Source organism: Syngnathoides biaculeatus, chromosome 8 (assembly GCF_019802595.1).
Source record: "Syngnathoides biaculeatus isolate LvHL_M chromosome 8, ASM1980259v1, whole genome shotgun sequence".
Classification (NCBI taxonomy): Eukaryota; Metazoa; Chordata; class Actinopteri; order Syngnathiformes; family Syngnathidae; genus Syngnathoides; species Syngnathoides biaculeatus.
Genome location: NC_084647.1, coordinates 32,080,516 through 32,106,150, shown reverse-complemented (window position 1 = coordinate 32,106,150; position 25,635 = coordinate 32,080,516). Strand labels below are relative to the sequence as shown.

At 41.5% G+C, this 25,635-nt stretch overlaps 1 protein-coding gene and 1 long non-coding RNA gene across 2 annotated transcripts in view; one reads left to right on the top strand and one right to left on the bottom strand.

The window, feature by feature from the left end:
* The window catches only part of mtnr1ba (melatonin receptor type 1Ba), a 28,747-nt gene extending 6,329 nt beyond the window's left edge, over nt 1-22,418 (top strand). The window contains exons 2-3 of the mRNA XM_061827793.1: nt 15,237-15,277; nt 21,669-22,418. Of these exons, the coding sequence (XP_061683777.1) occupies nt 15,237-15,277; nt 21,669-22,418 (791 nt within the window). The remainder of the gene's footprint in view (nt 1-15,236; nt 15,278-21,668) is intronic.
* Nucleotides 18,252-20,099, bottom strand: LOC133504824 (uncharacterized). The gene is made up of 3 exons (XR_009796085.1): nt 19,838-20,099; nt 18,938-19,170; nt 18,252-18,854 (listed from the first exon to the last, which is right to left on the bottom strand). It is a non-coding gene; the product is annotated as an uncharacterized LOC133504824 (long non-coding RNA).
* Nucleotides 22,419-25,635: the final 3,217 nt, after the last annotated feature.

Genomic DNA, 25,635 nt, shown 5'->3' with positions numbered 1-25,635 from the left:
TCATTGTGGTCCTCCACAGTGTTCTAGGTCGCCTCAGGATCGTCTTAGACAGCTCTTTGGTCTTGGCCATGTTACAAGTTTGAGTCTTACTGATTGTATGGGGTGGACGGGTGTCTTTATGCAGGTAACGACCTCACACAGGTCCATCTGATTCAGGATAATATGTGGAGTGGAGATGGACTTTTAAAGGCGGACTAACAGGTCTTTGAGGGTCAGAATTCCAATTTATAGACAGGTGTTCAAATACTTAATTGCAGCTGTATCACGCAAATAAATCGTCAAAAAATCATACATTGTGATTTCTGGATTTTTCTTTTTAGATTATCTCTCTCACAGTGGACATGCACCAACGCTGAAAATTTCAGACCTCTCCATGATTTCTAAGTGGGAAAACTTGCAATACAGCAGGGTGTTCAAATACTTTATTTTATTATATTATTTATTTTATTATATATATATATATATATATATATATATATATATATATATATATATATATATATATCATACTTGCAGCTGTATCACACATATAAACCGTTAAAAAAAAAATCATACATTGTGATTTCTGGATTTTTCTTTTTAGATTATCTCTCACACAGTGGACATGCACCTATGATGAAAATTTCGGACCTCTCCATTATTTCTAAGTGGGAGAACTTGCAAATACTTATTTTTTTCACTGTATATTCTGAAAATATTTTGGCCCATATACTACCAATAAATATATTCAGCGTGTTGATACAACATGCTTAGCTTCTTCTTTTGATACTGAACTTGGGAATGAGGCGCCGGCAAGGTCGACCTCTTCCAGGACTTCATTAAAGAGGCGGTGGTTTCCCAGATCAACATTTTTTTAAGTGGAAGGAAAGATCTTGAATTTTACTTGGTAGCTGCCATCATAGTGACAAATGCATCCATTTTGGCCCGTTCAGCAGTGGCATTTTTCCGCAAATGAAAAATCACTACCCTAAGATCTGGTTCGAACTGTAACAATGTCTCAAAATCATGAGAACATTTGCATTGGGTGCCACGGTGCATTTGCTCCTGTTACAGTGCTTTTATCTCAGACAGCATGTCAATTTGTTTGACTGCATCCTGGAGTGTAAAAGAAGGCCTCATCTTTGTCAACTTAATATTCGTAATACTCGAGTATACACTGTTTAAAATAAGCAAGAATGCAAATGGCATATCGTCCACCATGACAGCATGAGGCGGACGGCGAGAAAATCACTTCCTGATTGGTTAATATTTTGGAGACAGGACCTGGGTTACTGTTAAAATGGTAGTGCCCACCCCTGCTCAATGGGTTGTTCCAGTAGCGTATGCGAAAGTGCGCGGTTGTTATGTGCGGAGCGGCGTCTGAATACAAGCACCACTGAACATTCAAAGATGTCTTATGTCGTTATTGTTGACACGCACACAGTTACTTCCCTTGTCCAGACTTAAGTCCCCTTCGTATAAAAAAAAAAATAAAAAAAATGCAGACTTTGGAAATTTTATTTGCTTTTGAATATTCGGTCGGGTTACCGGAAACCTAAATATTTTTACGGATGTCTTCATGGAAGCACATACTTCCATCTGTATTGTCAAAATTTAAAAATGTGTCAGTTATACTGAATCCCTCTGATATTTCACAGAAAAAGAGATTCTGAGAATACACTGCAATAGAATAGCTTTTCATGATTTCTGCCAATCAATTTTTTTTCAATAGCGACTTTCAATGACCTTGCTGAATGGTATGCCACATGCAAGTATTTATGTTGAAAAGGCAAAGCTGCTGAAAGACCCAACATTGGCATCCTCAGGCCACAGTGACAGAGTGAAGAGCGAGAGAATTTTCAATCCAGTGCTTCTGATGCTCTAATTAGAAATGCCAGATTAGATATGCTCCATGAAGATTCAGATCCCCCTTTTGTGTTCAAATCATTTGCTTGTGCACAAATGTAAAGAATGTTGGGTTTCATCTCCCTCAAAATACCAGGAATTGAACTGAATTTAACTCTTGTTTAACTTCATTTGAAGCAACAAAACAGAACATAAAGTAAATTGGCAGTGATTTCAACAGGTTAAATTATGTCCATTAAAACAGACATTTACAGTCCTTCCCCTGTTTGCAGGAATAACTGCTTGACGGCTCCACTTACACACAAAGAGACAACTTTTTATAAACTAATAGCCACAGCAGCATTTAACAAGGTAAGTGTTTATTGAGAGAGCATATCTCTTTCAACAGCCAGGAGGAAACAGAAATTGTACATTTACTATCATAATGACATTGATAAAATAAATAAAAATAAAGACTAAAAAATAACAGTGATATTAAAATGTATGGAATCAAATTTTTAAAATACTGTAAGAAAGTCTAAATGCTTTTGAGTACATACAGTATGTGGGGATATTTTTTTTTTTTTATTCAGTCAAAATTGGAAGGATTTAAGATATTTTTGGACCTCTTTTGTGGGTTAATGACCCAATAGCCTTTGTGCCAAAGGTTTACTATTTATATTCGTGCAGTTTTCGGACAGAGAATGTGTCTGATTTGTTGAAATTTTTTATTCATCTAAGATATTTTGAAAGAATGAACAAACTTTACATGTTAAAATACGAGGAATAATACAAAGGAATAAATACAGCACAGTAACAAGGAATTTGTAAATAATAATATTCCTGGAATTAACATTGGAAGTGACAGCGTTTTTAATGCACCACAGACATTCATGTATTGTTTGGGAAGCTGATTCGCCTGGGTGGGGGTGACGTTTGGAGGTCAACATTGGTTGTGACCATCTCGCCCCACTCTCACCAAATTGTCCCTCGGTGTGATTGTGAGTGCGACTGTTGTCTGTCTCCATGTGTCCTGCGATTTGCTGCCACCCAGTTCAGGGTATACCCTACCTCCTGCCTGTTGACAGCTGGGATAGGCTCCAGCACTCCTGCGACCCTTGTGAGGATGAGCGGCTAAGAACACAGGTCGGCACGGTGGATCAGCTGGTAAAGCATTGGCCTCACAGTTCTGAGGTCCCGGTTCAACCCCAAACCCGCCTGTGTGGGGTTTGCATGTTCTCCCCGTGCCTGCATGGGTTGCTGGGGTGGCTGGTTATTGATTTTGGAGGGGTTGGGGCACTATTTTGTACGCCACTGTTGGGCTCAGGCGTGTCACCGTGCACATTCTTTTTTCTTGGTTCTTGCTGCTTCTTTGTTCTTTTTGCCACTTCATATTTAGGGTGGGTGGGCTGTGGCCGTCTGTGGTGGGGGCCGGGGTGTTTGGGTATTCATGGCTCTGGGGGGCCTGGAGTGTTGGTCCCAGTTCCAGTTGGTTCTCAATGCCTAACCCTACTCCCTGTGGGGCCTGAATTATCTTCCATCTTTTTTTTGTGGGTGGGGCTCCTCTACTGAGCTCTGCTGACGCTTTCCAGGGGTGATGATGGTCGTGGCAGCGGTGGAGGTAACTGGGTGGAGGCTGGTGGGAGAAGAAGGCTGGGCATGGGGGGCATTGGTCTGGTTATCTTGCCCCTCCTCTTTGGACTCATCTGGGTTCTTCGATTGGCCTTGTGACCTCCCTGTGTTCTGGGTAGTCGATGGCATCCCCCTGGTTAGGTCCCCTGCTCTACCCCTTTCAATTTTGCTTCTGAGACAAAAGCGATAAGATAAGAGATAATCAATAAGAGATAAGAGTCTGCGAGCCCGTCCAGCATGGGGACCTGTGATGCTGTTGAGGTGGTTCCCCATGAGGCATTCTATGGACTTAAGTATCACAGATGAGCTACAGGTTTTTAGTCATTCAGACACAAGATTGTAGCTTTCTTGGAGTCTGGAGTGATCATGAAGCATTTGAAACAAGATGGTACCTTTCACAGTTCCTATTCTATCCATTAAAGATCTGCGTGAAGACTGGATCAAGCTGGTCAGCACAGACTTTGAGGCAGGATGGCTGGATGCAGCTTCTTTGTTGTTTGAACTTGTCTCACATCCTGTTTGTGGAAGGTCAATGCAGGAGGGGGTGTCAGATGTGTAATGATGGTGGGTGCGGTTTGGTGGGTGCTGTGTGAAAGTGTTCTTTTCAAATCTCCCGTAGGAGGTTTTCAAGTCGTCGGCTAGCCCTTTAATTGTTCTCTGCTTGGGGGATATTGTTGCTTTTAGTTGATTAGCGATTGTACTTGACACCAGACTGCTGTAGAGTCGTTAATGGTCAACATTTTTTCCAACTTTACTGCATAATTAATTTTTCAGATGTTAGCTTCTAACAAACTACACAGGGCTCTAACACCACTTTGATAGGGAACCTTGCGAGGTTACTCAAGTTTAGTAGTGAGCCACAGTTTGCTGTTATTTAATGTGCAAAATGACTTTGTTGGTACACACCTCTTCACAGAAACTGGAATAGGATGTAAAACTGTCCGCATATTGATCCAGGCTGCCAGTTGAAGTTTCAAAGACACTCCAGTTTGTGCAGTCTGAATAGCAGAGTAATGTCTTTATTGACTTTTGCGAGAAGATGAATTTCCTCCATTTTGTTGGGTAGGGAGGTTAGATTTGCGAGGAGAATCCTCTCTTACAGAGCTTGACATGCACTCTGGTGCATTTCCCCTGAAAGTTCCATGGTCCGTACACCATGGCTGCTCCTCCAAAAAGTACCTCAGAGAAAAAAAAACCCGATTTGTGAAAGTTGGTGAAAAGAAGTCTTGGTTAGACTCCACTCCCTAATGTTTCGTAAATCTTCAATTGTGTAAGTTAGTGGTGTAATGTCAGTGTAATGTAATGTAAAGTGGCCAATGAAAAACAGACATTAATAGAGAGCACGTAACCGTGGCAACTTCATAGTTACAGTGAAGAAAATAAGCATTTGAACACCCTGCTGTATTGCAAGTTCTCCCACTTAGAAATCATGGAGAGGTCTGAAATTTTCATCGTAGGTGCATGTCCACTGTGAGAGAGATAATCTAAAAAGAAAAATCCAGAAATCACAATGTATGATTTTTTGGACGATTTATTTGTGTGATACAAATGCAATTAAGTATTTGAACACCTGTCTATCAGCTAGAATTCTGACCCTCAAAGACCTGTTAGTCCAGCTTTAAAAGTCCACCTCCACTCCATGTATTATCCTGAATCAGAGGCACCTGTGTGAGGTCGTTAACTGCATAAAGACACCTGTCACCCCATACAATCGGTAACACTCAAACTTGTAACATGGCCAAGACCAAAGAGCTGTCCAAAGGCATCAGAGACAAAATTGTACAATTCCACACGGCTGGAAAGGTCTGAAAAGGTCCACTGTTGGAGCAATCATTATAAAATGGAAGAAGCTAAACATGACTGTCAATCTCAATCAAAGTGGAGCCCCATACAGGATATCACCTCGTGGGGTCTCAGTGATCCTTAGAAAGGTGAGGAATCAGCCCAGTACTACACGAAAGGAATTGGTCAATGACTTGAAAAGAGCTGGGACAACCGTTTCCGAGGTGACTGTTGGTAATACACTAAGACGTCATGGTTTGAAATCATGTATGGCACGGATGGTTTCCCTGCTTAAACCAGCACATGTCAAGGCCCGTCTTAAGTTTGCCAATGACCATTTGGATGATAGAGGAGCCATGGGAGTAACCTTTTGGTCATAATTCCACAAACTGTGTTTGGAGGAATATGAATGATGAGTTCCATCCTAAGAACACCATCCCAACTGTGAAGCATGGGGGTGGTAGCATCATGCTTTGTGGGTGTTTTTCTGAACATAGGACAACTGCACTGTATTAAGGAGAGGATGACCGCAGCCATGTAATGTGAGATTTTGGGGAAAAACTTCTTTCTCTCAGTCAGAGCATTTAAGATGGGTCTGGCTGGGTCTTTCAACATGACAATGACCCGAAGCACATAGCCAGGAAAACCAAGGAGTGGCTCTGTAAGAAGCATATCAAAGTTCTGGCATGGCCGAACCAGTCTCCAGACCTAAACCAAATCGAAAATCTTTGTAGGGAGCTGAAACTCCGTGTTTCTCAGTGAAAGCCCAGAAATCTAGAAAAGATCTGTGTGGAGGAGTGGGCCAAAATCCCTCCTGCAGTGTGTGCAAACCTGCTGAAAAACTACAGGAAACGTTTGACCTCTGTAATTGACCACTCCGTAGAAATTGTGTCTCTTTGTTTCCGGCTAGTGAGCTAAGCTAAACCAGACTCTGTTTGCACGAAGGTATACCCTATATTTGATTTTCAATACATGTCTCATATAAATGAATTAGCAGTTCTTCGCTTACATAACAGCTACGTGTGAACGATTGACACACTTGATCTGTGTTGAGCGATATTTTGCGATGATCTGATTGCACAAATGTGTCTCTGTTCGGCGGCTATCAAGCTAAGCTAAACCGGACTAGCGAGTCCTAAAAGCCTTCGACGTGCCGAGACACCAAGACGGAAGGAAGGATGTTTGAGGACATTATAAAGTAGTGATTGTCGTACTCGGTTGGGACTTACGTAGGTTCGGCACTAATTCAAGAATAATTATTGAGGGGAGCGCGTGACGTTACACAAAGAAAACGAGAGAAACAAATCGTAAATCAAGCCTCGCCTTCTTTTCCTTCATACGGCGGTTCACAAACGGCTATACAGATACACATACAGATTCTGCACACAAGTGTGATATGTAACACGAAAATAGGAAACTGTCAATGACGAATTCGTCTTTGGGTTATAATATATTATATTATGTGGCTTCTCGGTCTTCCTCTGACTCCGGAAAGATCTCGCGCTAATATCAATGGTTTCTCCGTCAATATGTATGTAAATACCATTGAAATACCCCTCGCTCAAATACTTGAAGCCCTGCTGTCTGCTTTTCAACAATATTTCACTATTCGCTAAGAATGCGAGTGAGAAATCAGCTGGTGAATCGGACAATTTCGCTCTAGTCTTTTCTTCCTGCGCCACCATTTTTGCTGATTGTTTGTCTGAGGTTAGCACACGTGGGGTGACGTAACTTCAGGAGGCGTGGTTAAGTGCCCTGTACGGAGGGGTCAATTGCAAACAAAGGCTACTGTACCAAATATTAACATTGTTTTTCTCTGGGGTTCAAATACGTATTTGGCGTTGTATCACACAAATAAATCATTAAAAAAAATCATATATACATCTGACCCCTCAATGATTTCTAAGTGGGAGAACTTGCAATAGAGCAGGGTGTTCAAAAACTTATTTTCTTCACTGTAGGCGCTATCGTGGATTGTCATTCTAAAACATCAAGTCATAGGTTCCTACAGATATTTAGATACCAAGGAAGAATCCCACCGCACTACTCATCAGTAGCACTGCCTTGTTAATTTTCCACATCCTGTCCTACCCTGTCCTCTTCTTTCCTCTCTCATCTTGTTCTCTTGGTTAGCTATTGCGTGTCCTCAGCAGGTGTCTGGCCCATCCACAAAAAAGAACACAATTTGACTCGTAAAGTTACTTGTTGCTCAATTACCTAATTTCTAACTGTTGTTCTTCTGTAGTTTGCATCCTTATTCCCATTGTCCACTCTGTCCCTCTCTCTGTCCCCTTAACCAGTTTTCTGTCCAGCTGTTCTGCTGCCGTTACAACATCACAATAAAAAACAAAAATAAAAATGAGCAGAGATGTTTCAAACCCCTTGTAGCCCAGTAAAACTGTTCCAGCGCAGAAAGTGTCCAGATCCACCATCCTGCAAGGTCATAAATAACTGGAATTTGTTTAAAGGGTCTTGAAGTATCAAGAGACCATCATATAAACTGTTTGATAATCCTTTTTACATGTTGGTCACAGCATAGAAGTCATGAGCATAGTTCATGCCCAAGTAATACACTCCCTTCTCAGGAAGATGTCTGTATATGCCACCATTGGGTCAAATTATCCAGAACTTTTAATTTTTATGACTCACAGTTATAGTTAGCAGTGTCTGCAGATGAATGGAGGTGTCTTAAGCAGATGAAAAGCTGGAAAAAGCCAAAAATTTCTTCAACTAAACCACAACAAAACTGAGACATTGTTTTTGGCAATAAGGACAAGAGGATTGCTGTTAGTATATCCCTGCATTCATCATCTTTAAAAAAACACTCAGAAACCTTGGTGTTCTAATAAATTCCAACCTGACTTTCAACAGTCCTATCAAATCAATTACTAAAACTGACTTTTACCACGTTAAGAACATATGAGGAGTGAAGACTTATTAGTGTCAGGCAAACAAGGAGAAGCTCATCCATGCGTTTATCTCAAGTAGACTTGACTAGCGTAAGGGTCTTCTGATTGGACTCCCCCAAAAGAGCATAAAACAGCTGCAGCTCATTCAGAATACTGCAGATCTTCTTCATATTTGGGTGCATATCCCAGCTATGGGCATGGCCATCTCATGATCTTCGACACCTCAGCATTGCAAATCAGTTTCTAATGTTCACCTCTCCTTGTCTGTTATGAATGTGTTCTTGCATTGCTCCCTTTTCTTGTAGAGTCCTCAGATAGATCCCATTAACATAAAAAAAAATAATAATCACAAAAAGCCTCTGGTTGTTGAGAATTGGTGTTTAATTCATAAAGTTTAGAAGCCTTCATGATTTTTGAGACTGATTAATAAAAAGGTTTGTCATTCTTTTTCCTTAATGTTGAACAAATAAAAAAAGATGTGGTGCCCCTTACGAATCAAAAATTAGACTGACAATGCTATAATTTAAAACGGATGGGGATCCGGAAGTGACAAATGCATTGCTTGCTTTATCCTTCCATTCTAATTAATCTATCCAACCTGTAAATGCAACATTTCATCATCATCTACGTCTTCATCAACTCTGTATGTACCAATAGTATCATTTTTACTCATTGGAAGGAATTTGGTGTAAAGTATTTGTTTTTTCAAAGTAACATTTTAGACATGCATGAGCAAGAAATCCTTTGACTGAGATGATGGCAATTCGGCGCATTGACGCTTTTTGGATTACATGAGAATTCTACAGCACCTTAGCCATGAATGGTTTAATGCTGCTTGTGTTAGAGTTAAAACGCTTCACTGTCTATCGTAGCTTTGTCAATCACTGAATTGTTTGGGCTGGTTTGATGTTTCACACACTTTTGCCATGTATTTTTAAGAAAAAAAAAAAAGAACTGGTTATTCTGGCAGAACAGTGGATGACTGGTTAGAGCATCGTCCTTACAGTTCTGAGGACCTGGGTTAAAATCTCCGGAGGAGTTTACATGTTCTCCCCGTGCTTGCGTGAGTTTTCTCCAGCCACTCCAGTTTCCTCTCACATCCCAAAGACATGCGTTGAAGGGAAACTCTAAATTGTCCATAATTGTGATTGTGAGTGCCTGGTTGTTCATCTCTATTAGCCCTGCAATTTGCTGGCACCCAATTCAGGGTGTACCTTGCGTCCTGCCTCATGATAGCTGGGATAGGCTCCACCACTCCTGCGACGCTTGTGGGGATTAGCATCTCAGACAATGGATGGATGAATTGTTTTTCTTGTCATCTGGACTTGAGAACCTGCTGCACCCTGGTTTGACATCATCTTTATTTAGTTACAGAAGTTAAAAATGATAGAATGTTATGAATCTCTGTTTTAACCTTTCAGTATTTGTTGAGATCTGTAAATCATGCATACAATACATACTTTTGGTCTATATTAACAACTGTAAATGTTAATGTAAATCCACATTCTGTGTTCCTTTATTCCATTTGAAATGCTGTGTCTCGGGTTTTTGGTAGTCATTTTGTACTATGTGAACAGTGCATTGTAAAGGGTTTTGTTTGCCACATTAAAATTTGTCATATCAATTCTCAATGCGATTTCAGTATTTGGCAATTTTCACTCATTTGGAATTTCTGTAATAACTTCTCCTGGCTCTACCTCATACTCCCTGAATAGATTTGTCTCTGGTCCACCCTGTCTTACAGTCTCTTAACATCTTTAGGGACTCGCTTCCTTTGTCCGCACTGCCAAGTTCACGCTTTACTTTGCTTTCTTATTGACCTGGACTCCACTGAATCTTTGAGTTACTCCATTAACAAAATAAGATTATAAGGTTATCCTGGTGCTGCTTGTAGCTCCAGAAAATGTAGAAAGAACATTGGCAGACAGTGATTTGTTTATGCATGTTAGATCCATAATTTATCCTGAGGACACCCGGTAAATGAGCAGTCAATTGTATTTTAATTGACATATTTAATCAATAGATGTATCTTATCTGAAGTACTGTATTTGTTTTAATGACTTAGCTAAAGTTTCTTTCTCTGTTCATTTGTTACATCATCCATTTAAGCCATGCACCCCTATTAAAATGCTTTTATCACATAGAATATTTAAAAAGTACAAGTGAAATCCAGTTGGAACTAATACAATGTTGTTGTGGTCCTCATTGCAGCCTAGGATTTGTAATATACAAGAACTCTATGCAGTAGCAGCAAAATACCCCTGAGCTCTAGCCGTGCTTTGAGAGTCCATATTTAAGCATACGAATGAATTGAGATAGTAACTTTCTATTAATACCTGAGGGGCTGTCAGGTATCATCTATAATTAATACAACTTGTACTTGTGTTGCTTTTTTTTTTCCAAATCTTCTGTTTTCTAATCTCTGTTTTCTTCACGTCACACACACACAGTGATGGAAGGTGGAAATACGATGTTCAGGGAGCACTCCGTCTTTTCACAGTCCCATTATATAACCAGCGTCCTCAAATGAGATTGTCTGTGCGTGTGTGCGCGCCCCTGAGAGATCTCCACCTCAAATGATCTCTTGTTTGAGTCTCTCTTATGCTATAAATCTCCTTGTTTATTACTATTCAGTTTCCCTTCCTTTGCTTTGTTTACAACTTCATATTCTAACTGACCCAACACAAAATTAATATTTAGTTGCAAGTACCCACTGATTTCACTAACTATTGAATTCTTCTTTTACAAGCTTTGGCCACAGCCCCCTTCAGTCATTATTTGTTTTGGGGAGTTTACTCCCTTCAAGTATCCTATTTTGCAGATAATATACATGCAATATAGGGTTTGAATCCGGGCATTGATTTAGGCAGCCCAGTACGTTTCACTTTTTGCCCGTCAGATTTTTTGTTGCTTTGCTTTATGATGAAGGTTTTCTCAATAAGTTTGTCTTTCTCAACTGGCAGAGAATATGTTTCTGTGGATTTTGCAGGCTTTTTTGTGCTGTCACTGTGTTGTCCATCACTGAAGATTATTTAGCCCATCCCAGAAGAAGCCATGCAAGAACAACCGACGACATGAAATGACCTACTTGTTCGTTTGGGATACTGAGCAAATATTTATCTGTCAAAGTGTCAGCCTTTGTATGATTTGGGTAAAGTCTTATAGTTCCCAGAATTTCTTACCTTTTTTTTCTCTTCTTCACCTCTTAGGTCAAGCAAAAAGGAGGATCTGTATCCTTTTTATGATGGAACAGTTTTACTGTTACACTACACTTTTTAAGCTGCCACTTTGTTTTTTTCAATATTTTAATGGATATTTATTGAGAATCGAAGATCATCTGTTGAAATCAGATCAGGCTTGTGAAATGGAAAAAGTAAAATCCAAGGAACAATTAGGGGTGTCTCTCTCTCTTTGACACACACACACACACACACACACACACACACACACGCACACGCACACCCATACACACATCTAAAACATACTGTCCTCCAGTACGTTGTGGATATAGCGCATTAAAATGACAGGGATGAGTGTGTATAATGCAGGGGTGCCCACATTTCTGGGGTCCAGAATCTCAAGATCTACTTTTCAAACTGCCAGTGAGGGTTGGCTGTGGGGCTGCTGAGTTTATCATTGCCGCGATGTATGTGTGTGTGTCTGGGGGTCATCGCAGCAACTGCCGTGGAGAAAGGATGAGACAGACGGTAAATAGGAAACCAGCTTGCTATAACCCACCTTTATGTGCACATCTATAGCAACACGTCAGAAGAGGCCAGGACTGGTCAAACCGAATGTCAATCAATCCACCTGCGGCATCAAAATATTGGCCACACCTTACTCAAACGATGAGGTGGATGATTGGCTGGCGTCTTTTTTTTTTTTTTTTGGCACTTGGTTATGTGATCGACCAAAAGTGCCTCAGCGATTGACTGGTGGATCCAGATCGACGCATTGGGCACCCCTGGTGTAATGTATTAAAATCCTGGGTGGTAGCCAGGGCCAACAGGCAGGGCTTCCTACCATTTGGTGAGTTGTCAAGACTTGGCCACTACATAGAGGGGCGTGGCCACGCAACCGCTCCGGGCGGTGACACCTGTCACCGCTCACAGCTGTTTCACATTGGGATTGTATTTAGACAGGTGTTTCAAGGGCTACTGTCATGAAATGGATGATTTTTAGTATGTTAATAATGAAAAAACAGCAGCCAATATGCGTTTTTCATCACAAAACATGATTTTGACGTATACATTTTTTTGTAACTCCCACCATGAAAATCCTCTCAAGGGATTTGTTTTTGAGAAGGAGCAGGAAGGGACGTAAAGGACAGAAACGCCCCCAAGTGGACTCGTTTGTTTCCAATAGTTTTACCTCTGGGAAGGTAGCTCGGTGTTCCTTCGTGTGAGCCAAAATGCCGGCTTGTTGCATTGCTGGACATTGCTTTAACACTTGGGAGGATGGATTTACCCTTCATAGGTTTGCAAGGGACCCAGTTCGTCGTGAAAAATGGTTTGCACGGGTGCAGAGGACTAGAGCTTCGTGGGTTCCAAATAACAGGTCGATGTGTATGCAGCTACTAAAAAAAATAATAGTTTAGGGCGGACCATGTCTCTCATAACGTAACAAAAGATCCCCATACGAAATATGTCGATGTGCGCGTTGGACGGCGTCAGCTGTTGAGTTACTTCGCCAGCAAAGCCTGCGCTTCGGCAGCTCTGAATAACCCAGCCAAGAATGCCTCACTCAGCCGCGTGCCCGCAGGAAAGCGCCACGGCTCGACGGTGTTGTCCATCGCGTACTGTGGCAGCTATTAACAACCCCCTAAACCAGCATGGCTCGGCTCAATTATAAGCCACCACGGCGCCGAAAATGAGCCACACCGGATGAGGCGCCACATTCGGCGGTCATGGCTTCTACGAAGGCTGCGCGTTGGGTTTTGCGGATGGCGGCGGCTCTGAAGAACCCCGCGCCCTCCTAACCCCCCTGTCTCAGTGGCTGGCACCTCCCTCTCCTGTTTCAATGGCGGCTGCTCCGTGGCCGTCTGAGAACCCCACCAAGACAGCGACCAATCCTCGACCGCCCCCAACCTAGCCTCGGTGGCGACTGATCCACAGCCCCTTCATGCCCCAAATTCAGTGGTGACCAATCCCCAGCCGCCACATGACAAAAATTCAGTGACGACCAATCCCCAGCCGCCTCATGACCTAGCCTCGGCGGCGACCGATCCCTGGCCGCCTCACAACCTAGCCTCGGCACCAACCTATCCCCGGCCGCCTCATGACCTAGCCTCGATGGCGATCGATCCACGGCTGCCTCACGACCACGTCCTGGGAGGTCTTCGTCTAGAGCCAACACCTACTGCCGTCTGGTTCCTGATTCGCCTTTGGGTTCCTCCTCGATGATGTCCGCCCGAATCACCCCGTGGGGACCATGGTGCTTGGCATCCGGGCCAACCTCCTGACCTGCTCGGCCGGACACATCGATTTGGGTGGCCTGGACGGCCACCAGACACACTGGGGTTGGGTGGTTTGTGCCTACCCCAGACCCCCTTCCACCCTCCCCTGGTCATGTTTTTTGTACTGTTTTTTTTTTTTTTTTTGGTATTGTCGCATCTGGGATCAGTGCCTTGTGGGTGGGGGGTGCTTCTGTCATGAGCACTGTCTGTCACTGCCAAGAGGGGCGTAGCCACGCCACCGCTCTGGGTAAACCCTAACAGCGGTTCCACATTGGGATTGTAATTAGACAGGTGTTAATTTGGAGTTTTTGTCACCGGAATTTGCCAGTTTGTTGTTGCACTGAGTTAGTGAGTTGCATTCACTGACAGTAGGAATCTGCACCACTGAAAATAGTGTAGTGTTGGCCTATCCTCGTCACAGCGTTTCTGTGCCACCACAGTTTAGTCCTGACTTAGTTTATGTTTCATAGTCATAGTCAAGTCCTAGTTCTTGTTTCCGAGTTTGTCTCTTAGTCATTAGACCTCACTGCATGTCTTTTGGATCCTGCCCAGCCTAGCGTTTCTGTACCTCTGCCTTCTCAGACTGCTTACACCCTTCTTGGAGTCTTTACACCGTGTATGACCTCAGCTTTGAATTAAACAACGCCTAACATCATGCCTTCGTCTTGGAGTCCTGCATTTGGGTCCAGCCCCGCACTGGAGGTTTGTGAAAGATTGGTAAGTGCATTGATGAAGTGCAGGAAATTAATTTATCAATGTCCCGCTGGCCTTTGCGAGAGAAGTGTCAGTATTTGCTTCACAAACTGGGAGTTCAAGGCTGCTCTGGAGTGTTTGTATTCTATTTTTTAAATTGCTGCTTTTAATTTATTGGATTGAAGTAAATTTCTGCCTGGTATTTGAAATTCTTGTTGAAGCTCAGTCCATGTCCTAAAATAAAATAAAATAAAATAAATCCATGTTGTTCCAACGAGCTAACATAAAGGGGTGTATTGCTAATGTAGAAATCTGGATTGAGCCACATTGGGGAGAGGATCTACCCATTCATCCTTTTTCTGAGCCGTTTATCCTCACAACGGTCATGGCAGTGCTGGAACCCATCCTAGCAATTTTTGGGCAGGAGGTGAGGTATACCCTGAACTAGTTTTGGGAAGAGCATACTCGGACCTAACAGAGATTCCGTAGTTTATAGACTTTTCCACCAATCTGGTTACCAATGATTGGGTTCTTCAAACATTTAGACCATTGATGACTTGCAGAAATAAAGGAGAATTTTGCAAGTTTGAGATTATTGCAGTCCATCGGTTCCAATTGCAGCCAAGAATATGCTCCTCTTTGTGGTGCATCCTTTTTTTAGGTATTGAAATTGGTTAGATATTGTAAATAATAGTGTTTAAAGTTGTGAGCATTTCAGCCTTCCTGCTTTTTTGATAATTCCATCTTGGCATTCTTGATAATAAGCATCTTCTGGCGTGGCTCCTGAACTTACGATTCTTCATGAAGTCTTCTGAGATGAGTGGATTGTGATACCTTCACATGTCCACTACGGGGGTTGCTGTTGGTGATGTCACTTGTGGTTGTCTTGGGGCTGCTGTTTTCATTGATCTACCCATTTCACTGTCTTTAATTGGGTACAGTACCCCAGTGGTTTTGTTCTTTAGGACATTCAAAATGGTTAGTTCTAGGCTTAGGTCAATGTTTGTCAGCTTAACAATAGATTTTTTTTCACCACTTACACAGCTTTCTGGTTGTCATGCTGGTTACACCTGAATTTAGTCTTCAAGGGAAAATTCAAATCTGAAACTGAGAGCAGGCTTGCGAAACAATGATTTATAGGACACATGAGGACAACAAAGAAACACCTGCCAGTCACACATTTGAATAATTTGCTCAAATTATAAATGGTTCACTTCAAACATAATGTCTTGTGGTTGTTTATCTGAAAATCTAAATCTAATGCTCTGGAATTTGTTGATTTTAGAATGCTTGATCTTGTATTAGTCACTGAGGGTGTAATTGGTATACTCTCCTGACTTTGTTGCAGACAGTGTGGGTTCTGTTCAAACTCAGTGATGGTGTGAATGTGAGTGTGAAAGGTTGTCCATGTTATATGTGCCCTGAGACTCACTCGAGACTAGTTCAAGGTGTAGTCAGCCAGCCCAAAGTCAGCTGGGATAGTTTTAGCACCCTGCAACCCCAACCAGAGTAAGTGGTGCTGAAAATGGATGGATGGATGGATGGATGTATCTGTGCTTAGTAATAGTGTATGATAGCATTGCACACACTTATTATAGCATAAACTTTTAGAGACCCATTTAATAGTGTAATACAGTTGAATGAACACACATTTGAGACACCTCTAAGTGAAACAGAGTTCTCGAAAACACTGTGGAAAATAATTGACTGTTACTTTAACTTAGCCAGTGATGTGTGTGCGCCCACACGCGTGTGTATAAGTTTGCGTCCCCATATAGAAGGTCACCTTGAATGAGATATCGAGGTTCATGGAGCCTTTTTGGCTTACCTGTTCACGATTGCAAACCACAAGGTTATATTAATAAAATGTCCTGAAACTGATTGTAGTTCATAATTTTCTTTGACAATTCACATTGACATAGAATGTGAACAAACACATGACTATAGGATTAAAGTTTTTGCTTGTTATATTCCTTCATTCTGGTGCAGCAATCACATTCAGGTTACCCTCAACATTGAATGGTGCAAGTGTGCATTTACTGTACTGTGCTTAAAGCACCTGAGGTGACTTTTAAAGCCCAAGTGTCATCCCTATAAACATTCTAAAATAGATATTGTAATAAAAAATACAAATAACATTATTCACTTCAATGTCTATATAAAAAAATAAATGCATCATCCATGCATAAAGTTGCAGAAGTGTCATTCTACGAAATCCAAGTGGTCGCCATATTGGCTCCGTCCTCCGTCCGTGACGTCACCCGGACATTCGCCAATGAAAACACGCGGTGCACCCTAACTATGGGAGACAAACGCGCCCCTTCTGACACGGAAGCTCTTTTCGAAAAGGAGAACACCACACAACGGAGTGAAGTTACCGGGGCAATATTACTCTATTGTTTCGAGCCCTCGGGGCAATATTACACTATTGTTTCGAGCCATATTCAGATGATAAGCGATCACGGCCAAACCGCATCCCCGTTCGATCCACTTCCGCGGCGGAGATGAGCTATCGCGGATGAGCCGGTGTGGCTTATGACAGAGCCGAGCCGTCCTGGTTTAGGGGGAGTTCACGGACGCCGCAGTACTGAGCAACACAGTGGAGTTGGGGCGCTTTAGGCGCGCACGCAGCTGAGTGATGCATTTTCGGCTGGGTTCTTCAGAGCCGCCTTCGTCCCCAATGCCCGACACGCAGCCTTTGCAGAAGCAGTGACCGCCGGTGTGACTGATTTTCTGCGCCGTGGTGGCATATAATGGAGCTGAGCCGTGCTGCTTTTAGGGGGATGTTCAAAGCCGCCACAGTACTTGTTGAACACCGTCGAGCCGGGGCGCATTACTGCCTACCTGTTATTTGGAACCCATGAAGCTCTCGTCCTCTCCACCCGTGCAATCCATTTTTCACTACGAACTGGGTCTCTTTCAAACTTATGATGGCTAAATCCATTCTCCTGAGTGTTCAAGCAATGTCCAGCAATGCAATGAGCATTTTGGCTACCACGAAGGAACAACGAGCTACCTTACTAGAGGTAAAACTAATGGAAACAAACGAGTCCACTAGGGGGTGCCTCTGTCCTGTACGTCACTTCCTGCTTCTTCTCAAAAACAAATCTCTGAGAGGATTTTCATGGCGGGAGTTACAAAAAGCTGTATACGTAAAAATCATGTTTTTGTGGTGGGCCCATATTGGCTGACATTTTTTTCATTAATAACATACTAAAAATCATCCATTTCATGACAGGAGGCTTTTAAGGTCAATGTGGTGGAATGGGTTGATGAGAATTGAGTATTGTGGAGACTATGAATGAACCTGTTCTTTCTGCCCCCCCCCCCCCCAAATTAACTGCCCTACAGTTTTGCACTTCATTCATCTCAGCCCGAGCAACATTACCACTGACACCTCTGCTCTTGTAGTGATGTTTATAGGAAACTCAGTGGCATTCACTTCCCTTAAAAAGAAAGCTAGAAACTGCAGAGTGCTATGAAGACATGACAGAGAGAGTCCTTCAATTGCAAGTGCATCCTGCAGGCAACGGTGCTGTGTAGAGTTCCATTCTGTTGCTCTCTTTGTCACACTACCTTCTTGTCCCGATGAATTGCCACCATGATGACATTCTCCAGTGTGGTAGCCCCATCTCAGGTTGCTTCTTTCATTTTAGGATTGAGGTTAGCCCGGTCAGCACTCTGTCATATGCAGTGAACATTTCACCCCATCTCAGACATGGTGGGCCCATGTCTGAGATGGGATTTAAATGTAAAAAAAATTTAAAACCTGGATCAATGCCTACCATACAGCCAGTTCCAACACCTGAACAGATCGCTGTTGTTAAAGGCACAAAACACAAATTTGGATCGGCCGCTGAAGCCGGACACGCTTCGACAAGCTTAGCCCACCCCCGCCCTCCCCAGAAAGTACCAGAACTGTGCAGAACTTTTGTTAAAAGTTGCAGAGGTATGTATTTTTTTCCCCCTGAAAAGTTATAACACTGTTTACATGGTTTAATGATAGAAGCACATGTCGTTCTTAGCAAAAAAAAAAAAACAATTTTTTTAACTGCAAATAGTTTTTTCAACTAGAAAAACGAGAATAATGTGAACAAATGGCGGCACGGCGAAGCAGCTGGAAAGTTTTGGTCTCACAGTCCTGAGAACCCGGGTTCAATTCCAGCCCTCCCTGTGTGGAGTTTGCATTTTCTCCTCGTGCCTACATGTTTTTTCTATAAGCTTTCTATAAGCAGTATGTCGGATGCACCTGAAAATAAGAAAATATGAGAATTTTCCAGAATGGGACTTTGTTTGAACAAGCATTGATTGGACAAATGCTGCTTTGAGCAGGAACAATAATCATTTGATTCCTTATTTTGAAAAATCTTAATATAAATGGGGTGATACAGAGGCATAGCTGTAAAGCGTATGCCTCACAATTATGAGGACCCGGGTTCAATTCCAGCCCCAGCTGCATGGAGTTTGCATGTTCAACGAGTGCATGCATGCGTTTTCTCTTGGATCTCCAGTTCCTTCTGCTTGATGACAGCTGGGATAGGCTCACTACTCCTGCGACCCTTTTGAGGACAAGTGATGAAGAAAATGGATGAAATGTCAAAAAATCTGGACTACTTAGGAGAAATAATAATTTTTAAAATACCTCTTACTCATGCAGTGGAAAATCCAGTCACTGCCGATACTGTTGCCTGAATTGTAAAAAGGCAACCTCCTGTACCCATGTGTTCAGAGAGCTGGCAATAAATCCTGGGTGATCCATCATGCACTGCAGCAGATGGTCTGAATAATCTGCCATTTTCTGGTGAATATGTTGACTCCCATGGCAGGAAAAGCTCTCCTGTTTTTTGCATAGGTATGCAGCATTTACATGCACACCTGTGGATATAACAAAAAATAAATAAAAATCACATTCACAAACTTCTACAGCTCAAATACCCATTTCAGTCCAGTAAACAGAACCATCCACTCCATATACATTTCTATTGATCAACATTTAGTGCCTAAACAAAACCACAAGATACTGGTTTACAGCTTTCAGTATAAAGTTTTGCGGTTTTGCCAATGACATCTTGGGAAAGTTGTGACTAAAATGGGGTTTGGACAGGTCTGGGTACATTCTGGTTATGGCATCAGTTTACCACGTGAAATTATATTCATGGTGAAGCAAGATATCACCAGCTGTTGCTCTCAAATTAACGTGGCAACAATTTTGTGCATTAAAATCCTTATTTGTGAAAATATACCAACATAGACTGTGGACAACGTTATCATCTTCTGTGTGTTTTGTTGCAATAATAAACAAGCCCTGTACACTCAAATTAGTAGCGCACATCGTACTGCAGATAGTTTCTCATACAAACACAGGCAGATCCATCACGCTGTACAATGAACGGCCAGGTGGTCACGTACCTATTTACTAAATACACGGTGTTTGCATAATTTTAAAACAAGACCAAAAACTTCACATATACATTCAGGATATTGAAGCCTTTACTATTTATCAGCTTATGACTAACTAAACAAGAACTTAAAAAATGCTTACCAGTATTTTTTTCTAACACGAGGCATTTCCTCTTCCCTGTGTGCTCAGCACTTTCTTCATGGCCAGCAATTTCATCTGCATTCAAATGTGTATGCTGTCTAACTGGCTCAAACTGATAACCTTTAATGCCTTTATAAAGCTTATATTCTTCTCCGTCTTCGTGGAACCCTTCAGAATAGTGTTCATCGCTCGAAATATCAGATAATTCATCGTCGTTGTTACACTGCATTCCAATGCTTGCCATTGTTTTCACCGGGTCTGACGTCACTGTCCTTCTCGGGTTTTTGTGGTTCATTTCCGTCTTTTTCCGGCGAATCCAGCAATGTGCGATCATTTTTTTGTTGACAATGTAAAAATAAAAATGTTTCCTTCATAACAGATTTCAAATTCAAATTCTGGATAAAAAAAACTGTATAACATTAGTGAAAAGATGCATAGAGGACCTTCCATACCCTTTAAACAGTCCACACCGACACAGTTAGTGTATTTCTTTTTTCTTTTTTAAGCTCTCCTATTAAGTGCATGGAGTTGCAGAATCATGGCTCTGTATGCCTTTCTGCTGAAATTCTAGCTGTGGAACAGGGTAGTTACTCCCTGCTCCTGCACACAAGTATGTGGAGTCGTTTGTATTTTGTCTAGTAATGCAGTCTAGTCTGGACCAGTCAGACATCCATCAATTCATTTACTTTTGCCGCTTATCCTCGCGAGTGTTGAGGGGAGTGCCAGCTGTCAACGGGCAGGAGGCCGGGTACACCCTGAACTGGTTGTCAGCCAATCGCAGGGCAGATGGAGACAGACAACAGTCACACTCACAATCACTCCTAGGGGCAATTTAGAGTGTCCGATTAATGATGCATGTTTTTGGGATGTGGGAGGAAACCATAGTACCAGGAGAAAACCAGGCATGGGGAGAACATACAAACTCCACACAGGCGGGGCTGGGATCGAACCCGGGTCCTCAGAACTGCGAGACCAACACTTTACCAGCTGATTCATCGTGGCGCCCAGTCAGACATGAAGTCAAAATTTACTTCTTTTCATGTCCACCACATTGACTGGTTAGCACATAAAGCTCACAGTTCTGATGACCTGGGTTCAAAGCTGGGCTTACCTTTGTGAGCTTTCCATGTTGTTCGCATGCTTGTGTGTGTTTTCCCCGCGTGCGCCAGTTTTCTCACACATCTCAAAAACATGAGTTGTGGGTTGATTGAAGACAAAATTGCCCAACGGTGTGAATGTGAGTTTGAAATCAGCGTTCCTGTTGCGTTTGCTGCGCCCACTGAGTTGAACACACAATGAGTGTCATGTGCAATGAATTAACACTCAAGTGTCTGAATTGCTTGGATTTCAAAATCTTTGGTGTTAGTTGCATATAAGATTTTAGAAGACAAAGATAAAACAAAATAAGTCCATGGTTGAAGAAATGATTTGAGTAAATTGAATTTTCTGTGAAATAGTTCATCCTAAAGGTTCATAGGAACATATGGAAACAAATGAACATATGTGTGTGTGTATATATATGTGTGTATCTAAAACATTCAGATACCTTAATAATTTGTTGACAAATCACTGAAGTACATGATTTGATACGCTTTAGGCTCCCATGTATTGTATGTTTGTTTATTCTATGCTGTCATTGGTCAAATGGGTAATGGGTATAATACTTTTCTACCTTCAAGGTTACTGAAAGTGCATCAACACAGAAGAAACTGGGGCCTCGGTGTCTTGCTCAAGAACACGACATGATCACAAGGGCTGAGGGTCGAACGCACAACCTACGGGTTAAGCCATGTCGCCCCATTTATCTCTGTAAATGTCCCATCTCTTTCAGATAAGTGGCTTCGTGATGGGTTTGAGTGTCATTGGCTCCATCTTCAATATCACAGGTATTGCCATCAACCGGTACTGTTACATCTGCCACAACTTCAGCTATGACAAGCTGTACAGCAACCGGAACACACTACTGCTGGTTGCGCTCATCTGGTTCTTAACAATCATGGCCATTGTGCCAAATTTGTTTTTTGGCTCCCTCCAGTATGATCCCCGTATCTACTCATGCACATTTGCACAGACTGTCAGCACTTCCTATACAATCACAGTCGTGATTATCCATTTCTTTGTCCCCATTTCTGTGGTCACATTCTGCTACATGAGGATATGGATCTTGGTCATTCAGGTAAGGCGTAAGGTGAAATCTGAGGTACGTCCTTGCATCAAGCCCAGTGACTTGAGGAACTTCATCTCCATGTTTGTTGTGTTTGTGCTTTTTGCAATTTGTTGGGCACCACTCAATTTTATTGGGCTTGCTGTTGCCACTTACCCAGAAAAGGTCGCACCTCACATCCCAGAGTGGTTCTTTATTGTGAGCTACTTCATGGCTTACTTCAACAGTTGCCTTAATGCCATCATTTATGGCCTACTGAACCAGAACTTCCGGAGGGAGTACAAACATATTGTAATGTCTGTGTGGTGGCCGCACCTCTTCTTTCAAGAAACATCGCGAGGAGGGACTGATGGTATCCGCAGCAAACCATCACCAGGACTCAATAATAATGACCAAGTAAAAGGAGAAACTCTCTGACACAGTTTGTCACAACTGTGCCAAAGCCTCAACAAGGACTTGAAACACAATGGTTGTCTGAACAACAGTAATATGAAAAGACAAACAAAAGATAAAAAACTATAACCATGTTCATCTTTTTTGAGCTCCGTTTGTAACACTTAAAGCTCATCAATTTAGGTTTTTACTGATCTTGCGGCCTGAGAGAAAATGAAAGGCGGCGAGGAGAACTTTTCTGCTTTATAAACATTTTTAAGTCCCAGACACAAAAATGATCACAGCAGATGACAAACTATGGGAGTAAATGTGTGCCACCAGGATTTGGATTAAAAATGCCACTGAAAATTTGATGTTGTAAAATTCAAATTGTTATTTCAAAGTAATGTCAAATAAAGTAATGTGACGTCATAACTACGAAAGCATAACTGGATTGGCTGGGTGTTGGGTTCTGACCAGAAGTAACCCTGCCCTCTTAACACTGAATTTAGATGGTGAATTTCAGACAGCAAATAGTAGCCAGATGAATCTCAGGAGACTGAAAATATTGCGTTTGAATTTTAAAGGTTGAATTTTTTTATATGGCGAATTTGTTAACGTTGAAAAGTTAAACTAAAATACAGCTAATGAATATGTGATCACTTTGAAATAACAATGTGAATTTTTACAACAAAAAATGTTCAGTGGCATTTTAAATTAAAATCCTGGTAGCACATATTTACTTCCATAAAATACCCCCTTTGAAGTCTGGGTCATTTCAATGTACGGTGACAAAGGTACTGAGGCATCTTTTTGGTGTGCTCTTAAATGGAAATGTAATGTTTCACAGGATGACCATTGACTGTATATTCAATTGCCGCCCAAAATTATCAAAGTAATAAGAATTCTTTCCCCAACTCAATATCAGACAATCTCCGACCGAGCTCGCGTGCCACCGCACTCACAAATCTGCACAGTCGAGCACAAAAAATCACACACGTACAATTTGTTTCGAGTAGAAAAAATAGATATTGAAAGACATCGCTTATTTTGTGTAATCTTTACATTGATTTATGTTTATTTCATAAATGTTGTTAACTAAACAAGTCAGCTCCAAAACAACCAGTATTCACCTGGAAACCCAAAACGCATGAGCAGTTACTGAAGTTAGGCCGAAAGCGCATGTGAGCTGCCTCACGTACTGCGAGCGCATTTACGTTGAAAGTCATCAACATCATGAGCGATGTCAAAGGAAATTCAGTTACACGAGGGGTGCTCATTGCATTGATCGCGAGGCAGTGTGACGGCGTGCCCGCCCCCCAAAAAAAAGAAGTTAGACTATCATCCACATCGTTGCTTGATTCAGGTGTGGCCAATACGTCAAGCGCATGGACATAAAGTCACATTCTAGCAAGCCGGCCTTCTATTCACAGCAGTCCCATGATGCGTGCCCCCCTACAACAATAAATCGCAATTGCTGACAGGAATGTTTGTTACAATGTATTGCTGGCTTGTTGCCACAAATGTCAATTATGTTCCATTAAGCTTTTCAGAATTTTCTAAACATTGCAGGTATAGACCGTTCGTGTTAATTCCTTGACAGGCCAGTGCATGTAATTTTTCTTGAGATAATTTTTGTCAGATCAAGAATTTTTTTTGATGAAAAATTTTAAACACCATTTTATATCATGTTCTACTAATATCAGTTGAAAGTGGAAATTAATTGTCGTTCTTAAAATGTATTTCAATGCTCGCCATTGTTGTCACCGGTTCTGATGTCACATTCCTACTCGGCTGTTTCCGCTTCATTTCCGTCATTTTCCTGAGAATCCAGCAATGTGCGGTCATTTTTTGCTGATAATCTTAAAATAAAACTGTTTCCTTCATTACGGATTTCAGATTCAAATTCTGCATAAAAACTGTATAATATGAGTAAAAAGGTGCATTGAGGACCTTCCATACCCTTTACTCTGCTAGAGTGAACACGCATTTTAACGCCCACTAATTGGGATCTTAATAGATCGCGCCCTTTCTAGAAATTATTATTCATGTTCAACTTTATTTCCAAGGCATATTTGTTTGGTGAGTTAAAGACTATTACCCAGAGATAATATTTGTTTGCTCCTATGTATCAAGCATGTGATTGACAGGTGATCAATACCAGTTGGCTCCCTGTCTCAGTTGAGACAGCCGCCAACTTCCCTGGGACCGTAAAAAGAATAGAAAATAAACTGAATATTTATGGAGCACAAGTTTAAAAAAAAATGCCTTACCCTTTTTTTTGCATCACTTATGAAATTCAGACACATTTTATGACATCATAAGATTTTCCCTTTGTGGGAATTTAAAAAATAAATACTGATACTGTAAAGAAATTGATGAGCTTTAACATGCTATATGCACACTCAGGGTGCGTGTTGTTTTGGTAATATATATTTTTAAACAATGGCCCCACACTGCAGCTATACTCTGAAAGAAATTGGTAACAATTGTATGAAAGACGGCATCTTCTTTATCTTCTTAATATATTAGTAACGTACAACTGTCCAAGGTGTTTGGAAGGTACAGTTTATTGTATATCAGTTTACTACTTGACGAAAATATGTTATATTTTAGTCGCTTTGCAGGTGGTTGATACCTCAAATTTCTAACTGTCATGAAAAAGGTGCCTGTATTGTTCATTTTCCACTGATATCAGACCATACGTGTACATTCCGCTGTCAGATTGTTTACACTCTGTCAAATTTTCATTAGACTGAATGTGAATAGGCAACACAACAACATACAGTCTATACAGTACATTGTTTTGCAAACAAAGTTAAAATACGGACAATTTATTTGGCAGTGATGAATGTCTGTCAGTGAAGTTTTTCAGAATATAACATTATTTAGGGGTTAGAGAAAAATCTTTAAAAAAATTCTTGTTGGTCATAGTTGTACTACATAATAATCTTGGTGGGACTAATACTGATGTTTTATGTTATTGCAGCATTTCTGAGTTCCAGATGTATTTTTTTCTCATTCATTTTATGACACACACTGGCATAGACATAAAGCTGCCCTAAAAAGTAGAGAGGATTTTGTTTTCTTCAAGCACTTAAAAAAGTGCACATTCCTTAAATTTTTGTCTGATGAAAACAAAAGGACATTTGGTACAATGGTACCTCCGTAATTGAAGATGTTCTATTCCGGCTAGCTGGTCGACCTCCAGTTTGCATAAATTAAAAACAATTACCCTTCATATTAAAGTACAATAATAGAA